At 39.4% G+C, this 18066-nt stretch overlaps 1 protein-coding gene across 18 annotated transcripts in view; it reads right to left on the bottom strand.

Annotated features, from left to right (window-relative positions):
- Nucleotides 1-18066, bottom strand: part of VTI1A (vesicle transport through interaction with t-SNAREs 1A) — a 385123-nt gene that overhangs the window by 148607 nt on the left and 218450 nt on the right. For 13 of the 18 annotated variants that reach the window (XR_004346149.1, XR_004346147.1, XR_004346148.1 and 10 more), the window contains 2 exons: nucleotides 15277-15347; nucleotides 14521-14582 (listed from right to left, as the gene is read on the bottom strand). Coding sequence is in view for 15 of the 18 variants with exons in the window: in XM_032607937.1 (XP_032463828.1) it covers nucleotides 14521-14582; nucleotides 15277-15347 (133 nt within the window). In the remaining 3 variants the exon portion in view is untranslated. Of the gene's footprint in view, nucleotides 1-8658; nucleotides 9317-14509; nucleotides 14583-15276; nucleotides 15348-18066 lie in introns of those variants that run through there. The other 5 variants (XM_032607934.1, XM_032607941.1, XM_032607944.1 and 2 more) reach the window with 3 other exon arrangements.

Here is an 18066-nt window from a genome sequence, read left to right as displayed (position 1 = left end):
CTCCATTACTTGTTTATGAGGAAGGCCTAGGGCTCCCTGCTTCCACTTAAGAGCTCAAGTCTGCATTCAAAGGAAGTGTTGATGGTGAAGGTGACGTGCACCCTTCATATTCTACATTGCATTAAAGGATGACATGTTTCCTGGGGAAAAAAGGGAAAATCATAAAAGAAAGGTAATTTGCGAATTAGCTCAAACTGTGGCTCACAACCAAGGAAAATATAAGATGTTTCTCCATTGTGATTAAACAATGGACAAAAATAGTCTGTTATTGTTAAGTTACTTATTTTATCTTTGAAAGAACATGTTTACATTGCAGCCAAGGGGTTTCAACTAAATTACATCCAAGAACCTAGACAGCAACTTTGAAACTATTCTTAGCCATTCTTCCAAAGACCATTCATTGACCAGGCCCAGGCCGGGGAAGCGTGGCCCTGTGCTAAATGCAATGAGGCTCCTGACTGCCAGCGGCTTACATTCCAGACCTGAGGACCCCTAAGACAACTGGTCACATGGAAACTCCTCATTGCCCTCCAGACAGGGATCTGACATGAGAACTGTCACCCCCTCCCAGTAACCAGTCTATCAAGGCCTGTCTCAGCAGCATGGAAGGCTATGCTTGACCTCAACTAAAGGTTACTTTCACTTTATCTAACACCGTGGGCCCTCTGCCTGTGTCTCCTGCTTTGCTTTCAGGTAGGACATTTTCCACCTGTCTGGATATCTGCACAGGCATTTGTTGACAGTCCATGCTTTGGGGGGAGTAACGCGATTCCTGGCTTTGTTTTCTCTTTTACTTGGATATCCTCCCCTATTTATTTCAGCTGGTTGCACAACACTGTGGGGAACCATATAAAGTCCCTTGGGGGATGAGGGAGGGGATAAAAAAGATCTAGAAGAAAATAAAGACTTGGTCATTAATAACTAACTACAATGCACACGATGCAAAGCAGAAGATGTTAGAGTCTTGTGAGAAATACAAACTCCCCTGAAGGATCAGAGCAAAGACAGTTTGTTTCTGGCTGGGAGACTGATGAAGGCTTGATGAAGAGAGGGGTAGTTCACCTGAGAGCCAGAGTAGAGAGAAAAGTTCACCTGAAACATTCTTAAGATAACAGCTGTTGTTTTTGCCCACCCAGGATTTATTCCCCTTTTTAGTAAAAGCCCTGGATTTTTCTGAGGTAACTGCTCTCAGTCCGTGTGTCCATCTGCTACATGAGGTTCCAGGTCTAAAACATCAGATCACAGATTAATGGGGACCGATCCAAAATAGTGGGATGTAGTAAGGGTTTGTTCATTGTTTTCAAGAACCATCCAGAATGGTTGTCTGACTCTCTGAGGCTACTAATTCTCTATAGAAGAAGGGTAACAGTCCAGCACGGTAGGAAAAACAGTCTCTGGAGGCAGACCGCTTCTACAGAGCTGGATAATATTTAACAGAAGTTCCTTATTTCTTAAAATGGGAGTAATGGTATCTGCCTTACAGAGATGTCATGAAGATGAAACAACATAATGTATGCCAAGTGTCTAAAACAGTGGCTGCTACCTAGGAGGTATCGGTGAGTACACGCGTAGCAGTGGGTTTTGTTATTAAAAGATAGAGTGTGGTGTAGAATAACGGCTCCTAAAATTTTGAATTTCCCAGACCAGTAAACTGTGGGGAGAGGGGGGAAAGGTGGGAAAACTGATTGCTAATGTTTAGTCCTTCCAAGGATTTCCTTTTCCATTTGCTGTAACAATGGACTATTTTAAGGAAATTGTTGACTATCACAATTATTTTACAGAAGAAATGGAATCATGACAAAGAGAGCAGATAACAGTAACAATTGGCATAATGAAAACTCACTAGTTTGTTTTAACCCTTCTCATTTCACTACGAGTTAGTGAAAACTGACTCTGAGAACCTTTGGTGTGGTGCATTCAAAAGAGATAGCTAGGGCTTCCCTGGTGGTGCAGTGGTTGGGAATCCGCCTGCCAATGCAGGGGACATGGGTTCGAGCCCTGGTCCAGAAAGATCCCACATGCCGCGGAGCAACAAAGCCCGTGCGCCACAACTGCTGAGCTGGCGCTTTAGAGCCCATGAGCCACAACTACTGAGCCTGCGTGCCACAACTGCTGAAGCCCACGCGCCTGGAGCCCATGCTCCGCAACAAGAGAAGCCACCGCAGTGAGAGGCCCGCGCACTGCAACGAAGAGTAGCCCCCACTCAACACAACTAGAGAAAGCCCGTGCACAGCAATGAAGACCCAACGCAGACAAAAATAAATAAATTAAAGAAGACTGGTTCAAGATGGTGGAGTAGAAGGACATGCTCTCACTCTTGTCTTCCAAGAGCACTGAAATCACAACTAACTGCTGAACAATCATTGACAGGAAGACACTGGAACTCACCAAAAAAGATACCCCACATCCAAAGACAAAGGAGAAGCCACAGTGAGACAGTAGGAGGGGCGCAATCACAGTAAAATCAAATCCCATAACTGCTGGGTGGGTGACTCACAAACTGGAGAACACTTACACCACAGAAGCCCACCCACTGGAGTGAAGGTTCTGAGCCCCACGTCAGGCTTCCCAACCTGTGGGTCTGGCAACGGGAGTAGGAATTCCTAGAGAATCAGACTTTGAAGGCTAGTGGGATCTGATTGCAGGACTTCGACAGGACTGGGGGAAACAGAGACTCCACTCTTGGAGGGCACACACAAAGTAGTGTGCGCATCGGGACCCAGGGGAAGGAACAGGGACCCCACAGAGACTGAACCAGACCTACCTGCTAGTGTTGGAGGGTCTGCTGCAGAGGTGGGGGGGGTGGCTCTGTCTCACAGTGAGGACAAGGACACTGGCAGCAGAAGTTCTGGGAAGTATGCCTTGGTGTGAGCCCTCCCAGAGTCTGCCATTAGCCCCACCTAAGAGTCTGGGTAGGCTCTAGTGTTGGGTCGCCTCAGGCCAAACAACCAACAGGGAGGGGACCCAGCCCCAACCATCAGTAGACAAGTGGATTAAAGTTTTACTGAGCTCTGCCCACCAGAGCAACAGCCAGCTCTACCCACCACCAGGCCCTCCCATCAGGAAACTTCCACAAGCCTCTTTGATAGCCTCATCCACCAGAGGGCAGACAGCAGAAGCAAGAATAACTACAATCCTGCAGCCTGTGGAACAAAAACCACATTCACAGAGAGACAGACAAGATGAAAAGGTAGAGGGCTATGTACCAGATGAAGGAACAAGATAAAACCCCAGGAAAAACAATTAAATGAAGTGGAGATAGGCAACCTTCCAGAAAAAGAATTCAGAATAATGATAGTGAAGATGACCCAGGACCTCGGAAAAAGAATGGAGGCAAAGATTGAGAAGATGCAAGAAATGTTCAACAAAGATCTAGAAGAATTAAAGAACAAACAAACAGAGATGAACAATACAATAACTGAAATGAAAAACACACTAGAAGGAATCAATAGCAGAATAACTGAGGCAGAAGAATGGATAAGTGACCTGGAAGACAGAATGGTGGAATTCACTGCCACCGAACAGAATAAAGAAAAAAGAATGAAAAGAAATGAAGACAACCTAAGAGACTTCTGGGACAACCTTAAACGCAACAACATTCGCGTTACAGGGGTCCCAGAAGGAGAAGAGAGAGAGAAAGGACCCAAGAAAATATTTCAAGAGATTATAATCGAAAACTTCCCTAATGTGGGAAAGGAAATAGCCACCGAAGTCCAGGAAGTGCAGAGAGTCCCATACAGGATAAACCCAAGGAGAAACACACGCCGAGAAACACAGTAATCAAACTGGCAAAAATTAAAGACAAAGAAAAATTATTGAAAGCAGCAAGGGAAAAACGACATATAACATACAAAGGAACTCCCATAAGGTTAACAGCTGATTTCTCCGCAGAAACTCTACAAGCCAGAAGGGAGGGCATAGTATACTTAAAGTGATGAAAGGGAAGAAACTACAACCAATATTACTCTACCCAGCAAGGATCTCATTCAGATTCTATGGAGAAATCAAAAGCTTTACAGACAAGCAAAAGCTAAGACAATTCAGCACCACCAAACCAGATCTACAACAAATGCTAAAGGAACTTCTCTAAGTGGGAAACACAAGAGAATTAAAGGACCTACAAAAACAAACCCAGAAAAATTAAGAAAATGATAATAGGAACATACATATCGATAATTACCTTTAACGTGAATGGATTAAGTGCTCCAACCAAAAGACACAGCTTGCTGAATGGATACAAAAACAAGACCCATATATATACTGTCTACAAGAGACCCACTTCAGACCTAGGGACACATACAGACTGAAAGTGAGGGGATGGAAAAAGATATTCCATGCAAATGGAAATCAAAAGAAAGCTGGGGTAGCAATACTCATATCACATAAAATAGACTTTAAAATAAAGAATGTTACAAGAGACAAGGAAGGACACTACATAATGATCAAGGGATCAATCCAAGAAGAAGATATAACAATTATAAATATATATGAACTCAACATAGGAGCACCTCAATACATAGGCAACTGCTAACAGCTGTAAAAGAGGAAATTGACAGTAACACAATAATAGTGGGGGACTGTAACATCTCACTTATATCAATGGACAGATCATCCAAACAGAAAATTAATAAGGAAACACAAGCTTTAAATGACACAATAAACCAGAAAGATTTAATTGATATTTATAGGACATTCCATCCCAAAACAGCAGATTACACTTTCTTCTCAAGTGTGCACGGAACATTCTCCAGGATACATCACATCTTGGGTCACAAATCAAGTCTCAGTAAATTTAAGAAAATTGAAATCATACCAAGCATCTTTTCTGACCACAATGCTATGAGATTAGAAATCAATTACAGGGAAAAAAAACCGTAAATAACACAAACAGGCTAAACAATACGTTACTAAATAACCAAGAGATCACTGAAGTAATCAAAGAGGAAACCAAAAAATACCTAGAGACAAATGAAAATGAAAACATGACAATCCAAAACCTATGGGATGTGGCAAAAGCAGTTCTAAGAGGGAAGTTTATAGCTATACAAGCCTACCTCAAGAAACAAGAAAAATCTCAAATACACAATCTAACCTTACACCTAAAGGGACTAGAGAAAGAACAAACAAAACCCAAAGTTAGCAGAAGGAAAGAAATCATAAAGATCAGAGCAGAAATAAACGAAACAGAAACAAAGAAAACAATAGCAAAGATCAATAAAACTAAAAGCTGGTTCTTTGAGAAGATAAACAAAATTGATAAACCATTAGCCAGACTCATCAAGAAAAAGAGGGAGAGGACTCAAATCAATAAAATTAGAAATGAAAAAGAAGTTACAACAGACACCGAAAAAATACAAAGCATCCTGAGACTACTACAAGCAACTCTATGCCAATAAAATGGACAACCTGGAAGAAATGGACCAATTCTTAGAAAGGTATAATCTTCCAAGACTGAACCAGGAAGAAACAGAAAATACAAACAGACCAATCATAAGTAACGAAACTGAAACTGTGATTAAAAATCTTCCAACAGGGGCTTCCCTGGTGGTGCAGTGGTTGAGAATCTGCCTGCCAATGCAGGGGACACGGGTTCGAGCCCTGGTCTGGGAAGATCCCACATGCCGCGGAGCAGCGGGGCCCGTGAGCCACAGTTACTGAGCCTGCGCGTCTGGAGCCTGTGCTCCGCAACGGGAGAGGCCGCGATAGTGAGAGGCCCGCGCACCACCGCGATGAAGAGTGGCCTCCGCTTGCCACAAATAGAGAAAGCCCTCGCACAGAAGTGAAGACCCAACACAGCCATAAATAAATAAATAAATTAAAAAAAAAAAAAAAATCTTAAAAAAAAAAAAAAAAAAAAAAAAATCTTCCAACAGGGCTTCCCTGGTGGCACAGTGGTTGAGTCCGCCTGCCGATGCAGGGGACACGGGTTCGTGCCTCGGTCCGGGAAGATCCCACATGCCGCGGAGTGGCTGGGCCCGTGAGCCATGGCCACTGAGCCTGTGCGTCCGGAGCCTGTGCTCCGCAACGGGAGAGGCCACAACAGTGAGAGGCCCGCGCACCGAAAAATAAATAAATAAAAAAATAAAAACTCTTCCAACAAACAAAAGTCCAGGACCAGATGGCTTCACAGGTGAATTCTATCAAACATTTAGAGAAGAGCTAACACCCATCCTTCTCACACTCTTCCAAAAAATTGCAGAGGAAGGAACACTCCCAAACTCATTCTATGAGGTCACCATCACCCTGATACCAAAACCAGAAAAACGTACTACAAAAAAAAGAAAATTACAGACCAATCTCACTGATGAATAAAGATGCAAAAATCCTCAACAAAATACTAGCAAACAGAATCCAACAACACATTAAAAGGATCATACACCATGATCAGGTGGGATTTATCCCAGGGATGCAAGGATTCTTCAATATACGCAAATCAATCAATGTGATACACCATATTAACGAACTGAAGAAGAAAAACCATATGATCGTCTCAATAGATGGAGAAAAAGCCTTTAACAAAATTCAACACTCATTTATGATAAAAACTCTGCAGAAAGTGGGCATAGAGGGAACCTCGCTCAACATAATAAAGGCCATATATGACAAACCCACAGCAAACATCATTCTCAATGGTGAAAAACTGAAAGCATTTCCTCTAAGATCAGGAACAAGACAAGGATGTCCACTCTCACCACTATTATTCAACATAGTTTTGGAATTCCCAGCCACAGGAATCAGAGAAGTAAAAGAAATAAAAGGAATACAAATTGGAAAAGAAGAAGTAAAACTGTCTAGAGCTAATCAGAAAACTACTAGAGCTAATCAATGAATTTGGTAAAGTTGCAGAATACAAAATTAACGCACAGAAATCTCTTGCATTCCTATACACTAATGATGAAAAATCTGAAGGAGAAATTAAGGAAACACTCCCATTTACCATTGTAACAAAAAGAATAAAATACCTAGGAATAAACCTACCTAGGGAGACAAAAGACCTGTATGCAGAAAACTATAAGACACTGATGAAAGAAATTAAAGATGATACCAACAGATGGAGAGATATACCATGTTCTTAGATTGGAAGAATCAATATTCTGAAAATGACTATACTACCCAAAGCAATCTACAGATTCAATGCAATCCCTATCAAATTACCAATGGCATTTTTTACAGAATTAGTCTTAAAGTTTAAAGTCTTAAAGTTTGTATGGAGACACAGAAGACCCCGAATAGCCAAAGTGGTCTTGAGGGAAAAAAACGGAGCTGGAGGAATCAGACTCCCTGACTTCAGACTATACTACAAAGCTACAATAATCAAGACAATATGGTACTGGCACAAAAACAGAAATATAGATCAATGCAAGAAGATAGAAAGCCTAGAGATAAACCCACACACCTATGGTCAACTAATCTATGACAAAGGAGGCAAGGATATACAATGCAGAAAAGACAGCCTCTTCAATAAGTGGTGCTGGGAAAACTGGACAGTTACATGTAAAAGAATGAAATTAGAACACTCCCTAACACCCTATACAAAAATAAACTCAAAATGGATTAAAGACCTAAATGTAAGACTGGACACTATAAAACTCTTAGAGGAAAACTTAGGAAGAACACTCTTTGACATAAATCACAATAAGATCTTTTTTGATCCACCTCCTAGAGTAATGGAAATAAAAACAAAAATAAACAAATGGGACCTAATGAAACTTATAGCTTTTGCATAGCAAAGGAAGCCATAAACAAGATGAAAAGACAATCCTCAAAATGGGAGAAAATATTTGCAAAGGAATCAATGGACAAAGGATTAATCTCCAAAATATGTAAACAGCTCATGCAGCTCAATATTAAAAAGACAAACAACCCAATCCAAAAATGGGCAGATGACCTAAATAGACATTTCTCCAAAGAAGACATACAGATGGCCAAGAAGCACATGAAAAGCTGCTCAACATCACTAATCATTAGAGAAATGTAAATCAGAACTACAATGAGGTATCACCTCACACCAGTTGGAATGGGCATCATCAGAAAATCTACAAACAACAAATGTTGGAGAGGGTGTGGAGAAAAGGGAACCCTCTTGCACTGTTGGTGGGAATGTAAATTGATACAGCCACTATGGAGAACAGTATGGAGGTTCCTTAAACAACTAAAAATAGAATTACCATATGACCCAGCAATCCCACTACTGGGCATATACCCTGAGAAAACCATAATTCAAAAAGACACATGCACCCCAACGTTCATTGCAGCTCTATTTACAATAGCCAGGTCATGGAAGCAACATAAATGCCCATCAACAGACGAATGGATAAAGAAGAGATGGTACATATATACAATGGAATATTACTCAGCCATAAAAAGGAACGAAATTGGGTCATTTGTAGAGACGTGGATGGATCTGGAGACTGTCATACAGAGTGAAGTAAGTCAGAAAGAGAAAAACAAATATCATATATTAACACATATATGTGGAATTTATAAAATGGTACAGATGAACTGGTTTGCAGGGCAGAAATTGAGACACAGATGTAGAGAACGAACATATGGACACCATTTGGGGAAAGGAGGGGGGTGGTGGTGGTGGTGGGATGAGTTGGGAGATTGGGATTGACATGTATACACTGGTGTGTATAAAATGGATGACTAATAAGAACCTGCCATATAAAAAAATTAAATTAAAAAAATTAAAAAAAAGAGACAGCTAAGTTCATAGTCTAATCCTGTACATTTCTATGTATATGACTATTGATAGTTTACTTCACTAAGCATCGTTATTCTCACCTGTAAAATGGGGATACGATGCTTCCTTCACAGGGCTCTTAAGGATTAGATCTGATGTGTGTAAAGTATGGTTCGGGTTAGACACACACCTAAGGCAGCTGGTAGAGTTATCACTGATGGATAACTTTAGATGCTGTGTTCGAATGGCTAACACAATACCAAAACTCTATGTTTAAAGCTACAAGAATGTTATTAAAAAGAAACATATATAAAGAAAACCAAAGTCGTTCTTTCATTTGGTAACAACATCACCCATGTCAGCCTTGAAGGGGTCATAGGACGAAAGCAATGAGTCAAGTGTATGGTAATAAATTTACTCACACAATAAGGACCAAGGTTTTTAAAAAATAATTTTCTCTTTGTAGCATTATTCTAAGCTTAGAACCTAAATCTGCTAAGTGTAAAGGATCTGCAACAAGCGGAATCATTTTGTTCTGAAAGAATAAGCACGTGGTTGAAAACCGAAGAGTATCTTAGAGGTTACGATTCTGCTGTAGAATTTCAAGTCAGGGCCCACGCACGTTCACAGCTAGGAAAAACAGGCCAAGAAAGAGAAATGACATAAAGAGAGAAAAGCGAAAACCAGAAAAAAAGAGAAAAAGATAATGTAAGACACTTTGCAGTGCATAAAAATGGAGAGTAAATTCTCAAGGACATTTTTCTCACAAGTCTTGAAAACTCTCTACTGCTGAATTTTCAGACATCATAATAAGAACAATTAAAATATAACAAAATGTTTCCTGGGCAAATGGGGGGGCAGGGACGAATTTTTAAAGAAGATTAAAAGTCATAGCATATTTCTTTAAGAATAAGTTTGTTTAATAAAAAAATTATGTAACTATTGCTTATAGAAATTGCATTGGTATTTCTGATATATTTACCCTTAGGAATTATTCTGACAGTACATTTAAGTTTTCCAGATGTTTTTACCTGTCTTCCTACCAAAGCAACAAAACCATGTGTAAAATGTAAAATGTGATAACAATGATAGGTGGCAGTTATTCCCCAGATGGGCTCAGAAGTAGCTCTAACAAAAATACATGTATTAAGTAGTAAGAGGATAAAGTTATTCCAGTTATAAAATAAATAAGTCATGTGGATATAATATACAGCATGGAGAATATAGTCAATAATATTATAATAATTTTGTATGGTGACAGATGGTAACTATATTTGTGGTAATCATTCTGTAATGTATAAAAATATTGAGTCACTAGGTAGTACACCTGAAACTAATATAATAAATCAATTATATTGCAGTTAAACAATGTATAAATAGTGATAGCTGCATCAACTTCATTTAATCCCATCTGTTTTGTTTATATTATAGATTAGTTACAAAACACCTCTCAACAGCTACCTATTTAAGAAAGTTACTACATACATGATGGAAGGATAAGCAGAATTCACTTTTTCAAGGAAACGTTCTGCTATTGTGTGTGTAATTCTGCTATTCTGTATCGTGTGTGTGTGTGTGTGTGTGTGTGTGTAAATACTAATACTAGTAGCAAATATTGGTAGTGTGCACGAGAGAGAAAATTGTTTGATATTAAGATAATCATACAGAAAAGGAGTTTTAAAAAATGTTACATATGTCATTTCCTTTCATAAGTCTTTTGCCAGCATATACATGTGGTCAATGGGTCAACATAAACTTGTAACATGTCCTCCAAATTTATGTCAACAGAGATTTCAAATTATATTTCAAATTTCTAAGGGATCCTTTAGATACTTTTAGAAACAAACATACAATTACTGATAAGTTACTCACTCTTCAGAGGCAAAAAGAAAACAGAATCATGATGTCCTTTGTTTGCTGACTGAAAATCTTGAAAACTTCTGTTTTCATTTTCACTTCCTGCTGGTACTGTTTGATCTAATAAGACCTCCCAGTCAAATGTATAGGAAAAAATATACACACCAACATGCACGTACAGGCAAATATATATGGAGAGCAACATTGAAGCCTCTCAGTGCTACCTGAGGCACTTTAAAGACAACCAATTAATGACAGTCTAATTTTGTGGAAGTCAACGAAAAATCCTTTTTTTTGACCCCCGTCATTGCATGAATGGTCATTTGTTTCACGACAATTTTCATTATTATCTGAATACCACTTTATTTAAAACTCTGTCTACAGAGTCAGGAAATGAACAGTTTGTCCCCAGGTAGCTCTTCATCTTATGTCAAGACAGAATAAAAATTACTTTTCAGCTATATCTGCATTCTGATGTCAAGTTTTACTAATATAAGTTTGAAGGGACTGGTTTTTTCCTTTGTTTTCTTTCTTTTGGTGATATAGTACAGTTACATGAAGAACATTTATTTAGGTTGAATCAGCTGCTCTCTCACTAGATATGTCTTAATATTCTCTGCATAGTTTAGTTTCTTTCAAAACTTATGATTCCGTAAGTCATCCTCTATTTCTCTATTGTTTTCACACTTACTGGTTGTATAGCTACTGAAATCATATTTTCTATTGGTTCTTTGTTTTCCTGGCACCCTTTTTAATGATCAGTAAGGATTAACTGGACTTGTAGAATCTTCCATAGCTTCCTTGAAAATGAGATACTTTTATGAATCCCTGCACCACTTTATATGCACATATTCTCTACTAGACTGAAGTACTCTGAAGGCAAGGATCCAAACTGATTTCATTTGAGAAGCCCCAAGTCCTTGTATTCAGTATATTTACTGAATATTTACTGAGGAAGTGAGTAAGGAGAAAAAAAGAAAAGAAGGAAGGAAGGAAAGAAGGAAGGAAGAAAGGAAGGAAGGAAGGAAGGAGGGAAAGAAAGAAGGAAGAAAGGAAGGAGGGAAGGAAGGAAGGAAAAAAAATTTTTTTTTTACCCCATTTGAAGTTAATAAAAGATTAAAAAGCACAAATGGTAGTGGCTGCCACTTACTCATTTTTATTTTCCTATCTACCTTTAGCCACCCTTAGAAAATCGGGTGGATTATGTACAAACTTTGGCACTGATGGAACACTGGTTTCACCTGTCTTCACAATAGACTAGTCAATATTAGCAAAATGACTCAAATGAGGGACCATGATATACCACTCCTGTTCATTTTACAAATTTAAAAACAACCTAAGTTTAAAAATAATCAGCAGTCTTTCTTTTAAATAAAATAATTCCTTGGTTTGGTATATTGTAGAATACTTAACTATCTTCGGTCATAAAGAATTTATCATATGAAAATAAAGAAGCTTATGTTATATGCAGGTAAACACCTACCCTGAACAAAGAGGACATTCATTTCTTGTATGTATTTATACATTTATACAGAGAAGCACACTTTTCAATATTATAACTTTTCTTAAATCAGAAGCACCTGTTGACACATGATACAGCTATGTAATTTTGGTAAGATAATGTGACTTCTCTTTCTGAAATAAAACCCCACCAGTGCTGGAAGTGAGTGCCATGTGAATGGGAGGGATGTAACAGGAAGCAAAATCAGAGCAGTAAGTAGACTTCCTATTAGAAACATAACCCTGGTTCCACTTTCTAGAGACTGTTTTTCCAGGGAATAATAAAAAATAATGAAGTGAAGAAGTTGGTAAAATATTTTTGCCTGTTCCCAAGTCCAAAATAAATTGTATATCATGTGGGATAGTAATTAGAAACTAAACCAAAACCACCATCTACATTTGGTTCCCGAAGACTCAGGTTATAGCATTGATTAAAAGTACCTGGATACCTTGGCTGATACCAAGATTCCAGTTGTGCTTAGTGAAAAACACAGTTACCAATGTGCACAGGTGGACTTAAGAGTTTCCTTGGCTCAGACCTAGCAAAAGGCGATGTCCATCTGGGGATTTTTATTTCTGTTCATACCCTAGACAGAGCCCAAAAGGAGATGAGTCAGTGATTGACTGAGTTTGCCTACAAAGAGAACCCCAAGAAGATTTCAGCAGAGTAATTTTCTTCTGTAGGCTTATGAAACAACCCTGTTAGTATGATTTTTCTAAAGAAAGCCCAGTCAAAGGTTACAGAAGTGGTTTGTGCTTCACCCTCTCTAAATGACTTGCAAATTTATTCAAACACAATATGAGGAGATGCGTTATTTGCTGAAATAACTCTCTGCAGTGTCCTGCACAAAAGGGTGAGGTACATCAAGCAGAAATGTGGACAGAAATTCGTTGGTTTAGAAACCCATAAATCCTTATTTGAATCTGCCAACCTGAAAGCCACACAGAGCCTGGATAAACGATTTTTCCTAAATGCTACATCTGATTAAGCCATACCATTAAATGACAGCTGAACTTTAACATTAATATGATATTATTTAAATAACCACATGATTTTTTTTACACTAAAAATGATGAATGATTTCTGGACAGCTCAACTGACATAAAGCGGGAGGACTCTTTAATGAGATTTGACAAAATGGAGACATATGCAGAATATTCGTTACAGCTCACATTGCAGGGGCCCTCCCAGGGAAGCAACAGAGAATTTTCCCTCTTTTCTTTTTTATTGTTTACATGCACTGAAGCATTCCTTTCAATTGCCACTTCTCTGTGGGTTTTGAATTTTTCTAGGCCGTTTACATATTACCCCTAATCTGAGAATTTGGTGGTTTATGGTTTTGAATTGGGGACTGTGGGTGTAGGAGAAGGAGGGGCGTGTGGAGTGGTGTCAGCGTGGGCTGGAAGTGTCCCAGGAACTTAACCTTGCTCCTGAGGAGCCTGATAGAGGAATCACATTGCTACATTGGCCTATAGAAGACTAAGTGACCATATCTTTGATTGATCCTCATGCAATCAATCTCTAACGCAGCAAACACACGTTTAGCAAATGACTATACATGGACACATGATCAGAGAGGACTGTACTTACTTTCAAATAGCTGTCACTATAGCATCAATGATAAACAAGACTCTCTTCTTAAAATTCCAATTAAGCTATTCTAGAGGCGATTCTCAACATTGCTCATTCATATTTCTAGCCACAGTTCCAAACTGAAGGTTATGCTAGATGATAGTCTTATTTGGTAGATTCTGAATGCAATAATTCCATGCTGCATATACCTAAGTCAAAAGCGACCCCAATTTTCGGAACAATGAAAACATTTCTCACTCCCCTCCAAAATTACAGAACGTAGAATGTTACCTACGTGCATTCATTTACTTTCACATAGTCTCCCAAATATCTTCCATCAATCAAAGGTTAGTTTCACATATAAAACATTAACATTTGTTTGCTCGCACATGTGACTGCACATTATTCAGATACCCTTTAAATTAAAAGAATCTTTTTTAAGTATACATAAAGTCAGAATGTTTCCCCAGACTCTCTTAAAAAAGAAATGAAAACAAAGCAACAGAGGCAAAGCTAATACCAAGTGTGCTCCTGGTACTGCAGGCCACCATTCCCTCTACAGCAAGGAGGCTATCAAAATAGAAAATAAAATCAGTCTGCTCCTGCCATGGGGCCTTCCTCAGGCTATGAAAAAATACTTCATGTCTAACCCTAATTTTTTCCATAGCTTGAGGTAACTCCCCAAGCTCAAACCTCCTCTCTAATCTAAGTTACTCAGTGTGTGTCCCTGTCCAGACGAGAGTTAATATCAGTGCTCTGTCATTTCAAAAGGTTCTTGACACAGGGTACTAAGAGCAGAAGCTTGCATGCCTGGAACATGCCCGGTTGCAATGAGATGAAAAATATACTTAAAAAAAAGTAAGAGAGAGAGAGGAAGATAAATAAGTCCCTACCTGGCTCTTACCTTCTCAACATCCCTGTCAGAACCCTGGAGCTTTTCCCCAAGTTAGCATCTGTTTCCCGAAGCTAGGAGGAGAAAAGCAGCATTAAAACAGAACAAAAGGAAACTTCATGGAATCAGATTATTTTTAAAGTGCACTGGCAAACAACAATTTTCTTTCATGATGGAAAATCCAATTCATAAAAAAATGCTTAAATATTTTAAAGTACATTTTTGACACCTACATTATCTCTGAAAATTCTTAGATTTAGAAAATTACATATACTAGATAACCCCAGGAGCTTTAAATTGGATACTTGAACAGGATATAAAAGCAAATGTCTCACAGGCTGACAAAGTTTAATTTATTTCTGGTAATTAATTAATATTTCCACCCTATGAACGCACACAGTCCTAGAGATATAAATGGAAGCAAAATGAATTGAGGGAAGATGAGATCAATATTTTTAGCTTCTTCTCTGAAAGACCTGACATATCACAAAATCTTCCTCAGTGATCTTCTCCTTAGATATAATGTTAAATAAAATATCTACCTGGGGGCATTCTGGGATGGAGGCATAAAGAGTCAGCTTATTCCTTCTCCATCCCACACACCCCTCACCCCAACTCTATATCCCTCTTTCACTCTAGCCATTTTTACACATGCTTACACCAATGTAATTGTTACTGTCTATGCACATGTCCAAGACCTTATACTCATTTATTTTTCTGTCTTTTCATTTACTGAATTTGTGAAAAGATTGTAGCACTTCTACTTACTCTTTCGCGTGCTCTCTGTATCTTTTCTCTGTCATGACTGAGGTTTTCCAACATCTCCTGGCCAATTTGTTCTATGGACAAGAAAATCTGAGTTAGGAAAGATGACTTTGGGTGCAAATGAAAAAAAAAACTTCAGAAGTACCAAAAGGGGGCTTCCCTGGTGGCGCAGTGGTTGAGAGTCCGCCTGCCGATGCAGGGGACACGGGTTCGTGCCCCGGTCCGGGAAGATCCCACATACCGCAGAGCGGCTGGGCCCGTGAGCCGTGGCCGCTGAGCCTGTGTGTCCGGAGCCTGTGCTCTGCAACGGGAGGGGCCACAACAGTGAGAGGCCCGCGTACCGCCAAAAAAAAAAAAGAAGTACCAAAAGGACAACAGGCGCAGAGTTTATAGAATGCTTATGATCAATATAAAAAAACAACAGATTATTATGACCCCGACACCCTCCTAACCTAGGTCTTCCATAATCCACTTGAACTGCAATTTTATTCACTGGAAGAAAATATCTGTCCTAACTTTCTCACAAAATTGTTGTTATAGTCAAATGAGATAACCTAACTAAAAATGTTTTGAAAGCTATTGAGTACCACACAAATGCACATAATTGTATAGTACCCAAGAATCAATGCACTCAATGAATAATCACTGAGGCCCTACTCTGCGCCAGGGGTAGATGCTGGGGACATGACCAGTAACCAAGATCAAGCCCTTCCACTCATGAACTCCCAAGCTAATAGAGATGATTTAGCAGTTAAAGTATAAATGTTACATTAGAGTTCATATTTCATGGCACATCAAAAAAAAGGACTGTATATTCCTTTCATGATAGAAAAATCCAAATAATAAGAATTGCTTAAATACAATAACATAAATTATATTTTTTTTTTTTTTTTTTTTTTTTTTTTTAAATTTATTTATTCATTTATTTATTTTTGGCTGTGTTGGGTCTTCGTTTCTGTGCGAGGGCTTTCTCTAGTTGTGGCAAGCGGGGGCCACTCTTCATCGCGGTGCGCGGGCCTCTCACTGTCGCCGGCCTCTCTTGCTGCGGAGCACAGACTCCAGACGCGCAGAGCTCAGTATTTGTAGCTCACGGGCCCAGCTGCTCCGTGGCACGTGGGATCTTCCCAGACCAGGGCTTGAACCCGTGTCCCCTGCATTGGCAGGCAGACTCTCAACCACTGCGCCACCAGGGAAGCCCCATAAATTATATTTTTGACACCTATACAAACTGCAAATTCTTCCTAGGATAGTACATTCTTAGTATATTATCTCCTCTCAGATTGACGTTAGCTTTTTATTACTAACTCCATACAATTTATCCTTAAGGTAAAATTGGATATGTGGTTCCCAGTAAAGACATCATAAAAATGGAAGATGACACCAATAACAGAGAAGTATGAAACAACTAGAGTTGCATTTTTCTTTCTTTGCATAACAATTGCAATATTCAATTTTATCATACTATTAGGTATTACCATGACATTAAATTCCTTTAATCAATATAATATAGCAATTTTAGAGTGTCCTTGTCCCCGCGGTGAGCCACAGCCGCCTCCCGCCTCTGCAGGAGACCCTCCAACACTAGCAGACAAGGAGGATATTTGCTCTAGCCTGGAGAAATCAGATAAGACTTCCTGGAGAAATTGGAATTAGGTCTGTAAGAAGAGGTGAAATTCATATAAGCGGTGAGGAAGAAAGACTAAAACATTTCAGACCTGGAAGAAACCTCCATCCTCAGGGGCTTGGAGAAGGCTCTCTGGGAACCTGTGTGGAGGGGGTGGCCTGAGCAGATTATCTGAATCCCAATGTTGCTCTGAATTTGTGTTCAAGATTTGAGAAGACTAGGACTGCTAAGGGTCTTGGTGCTCCAGCTGGGTGTCAGGCCAGAGCCTCTTCAGGACATTGGTCCACCAGAGACCTCTTAGCCCCATGTAATATCAAATGGCGAAAGCTCTCCCAGAGATCTGTATGTCAATGCTAAGACCCAGCTCCACTCAACGACCAGCAAGCTACAGTGCTGGACACCCTATGCCAAACAACTAGCAAGATAGGAACACAACCCCAGCCATTAGCAGAGAGGCTGCCTAAAATCATAATAAGGTCACAGACACCCCAAAACAACCACTGGATTTGGTCCTGCCCACCAGAAAGACAAGATCCAGCCTCTTCCACCAGAACACAGGCACCAGTCCCCTCCATCAGGAAGCCTACACAACCCTCTGAACCAACCTTACCCACAGGGAGCAGACACCAAAAACAACAGGAAGCATGAACCTGCAGACTGCAAAACGGAGACCTCAAACATCATGAGTTAAGCAAAATGAGAAGACAGAGAAATACACAGCAGATGAAGGAGCGAGGTAAAAACCCACCAGACCAAACAAATGAAGAGGAAATAGGCAGTCTACCTGAAAAATAATTCAGAGTAATGATAGTAAAGATGATCCAAAAGCTTGGAAATAGAATGAAGAAAATACAAGAAATGTTTAACAAGGATCTAGAAGAACTAAAGAGCAAACAACCAATGAAGAACAACACAATAAAAGAAATTAAAATTTCTCTGGAAGGAATCAATAACAGAATAACTGAGGCAGAAGAAAGGATAAGTGACCTGGAAGATAAAATAGTGGAAATAATTACCGCAGAGCAGAATAAAGAAAAAAGAATGAAAAGAATTAAAGATAGTCTTGGAGACCTCTGGGACAACATTAAATGCACCAACATTCAAATTATAGGGGCCCCAGAAGAGGAAGAGGAAAAAAAAGGGACTGAGAAAATATTTGAAGAGATTAC

This window comes from Phocoena sinus, chromosome 16 (assembly GCF_008692025.1).
Source record: "Phocoena sinus isolate mPhoSin1 chromosome 16, mPhoSin1.pri, whole genome shotgun sequence".
In the NCBI taxonomy this organism is placed as follows: domain Eukaryota; kingdom Metazoa; phylum Chordata; class Mammalia; order Artiodactyla; family Phocoenidae; genus Phocoena; species Phocoena sinus.
Note: the sequence above shows the minus strand (reverse complement) of the source record. Positions and strands in the feature narration are given on the sequence as shown.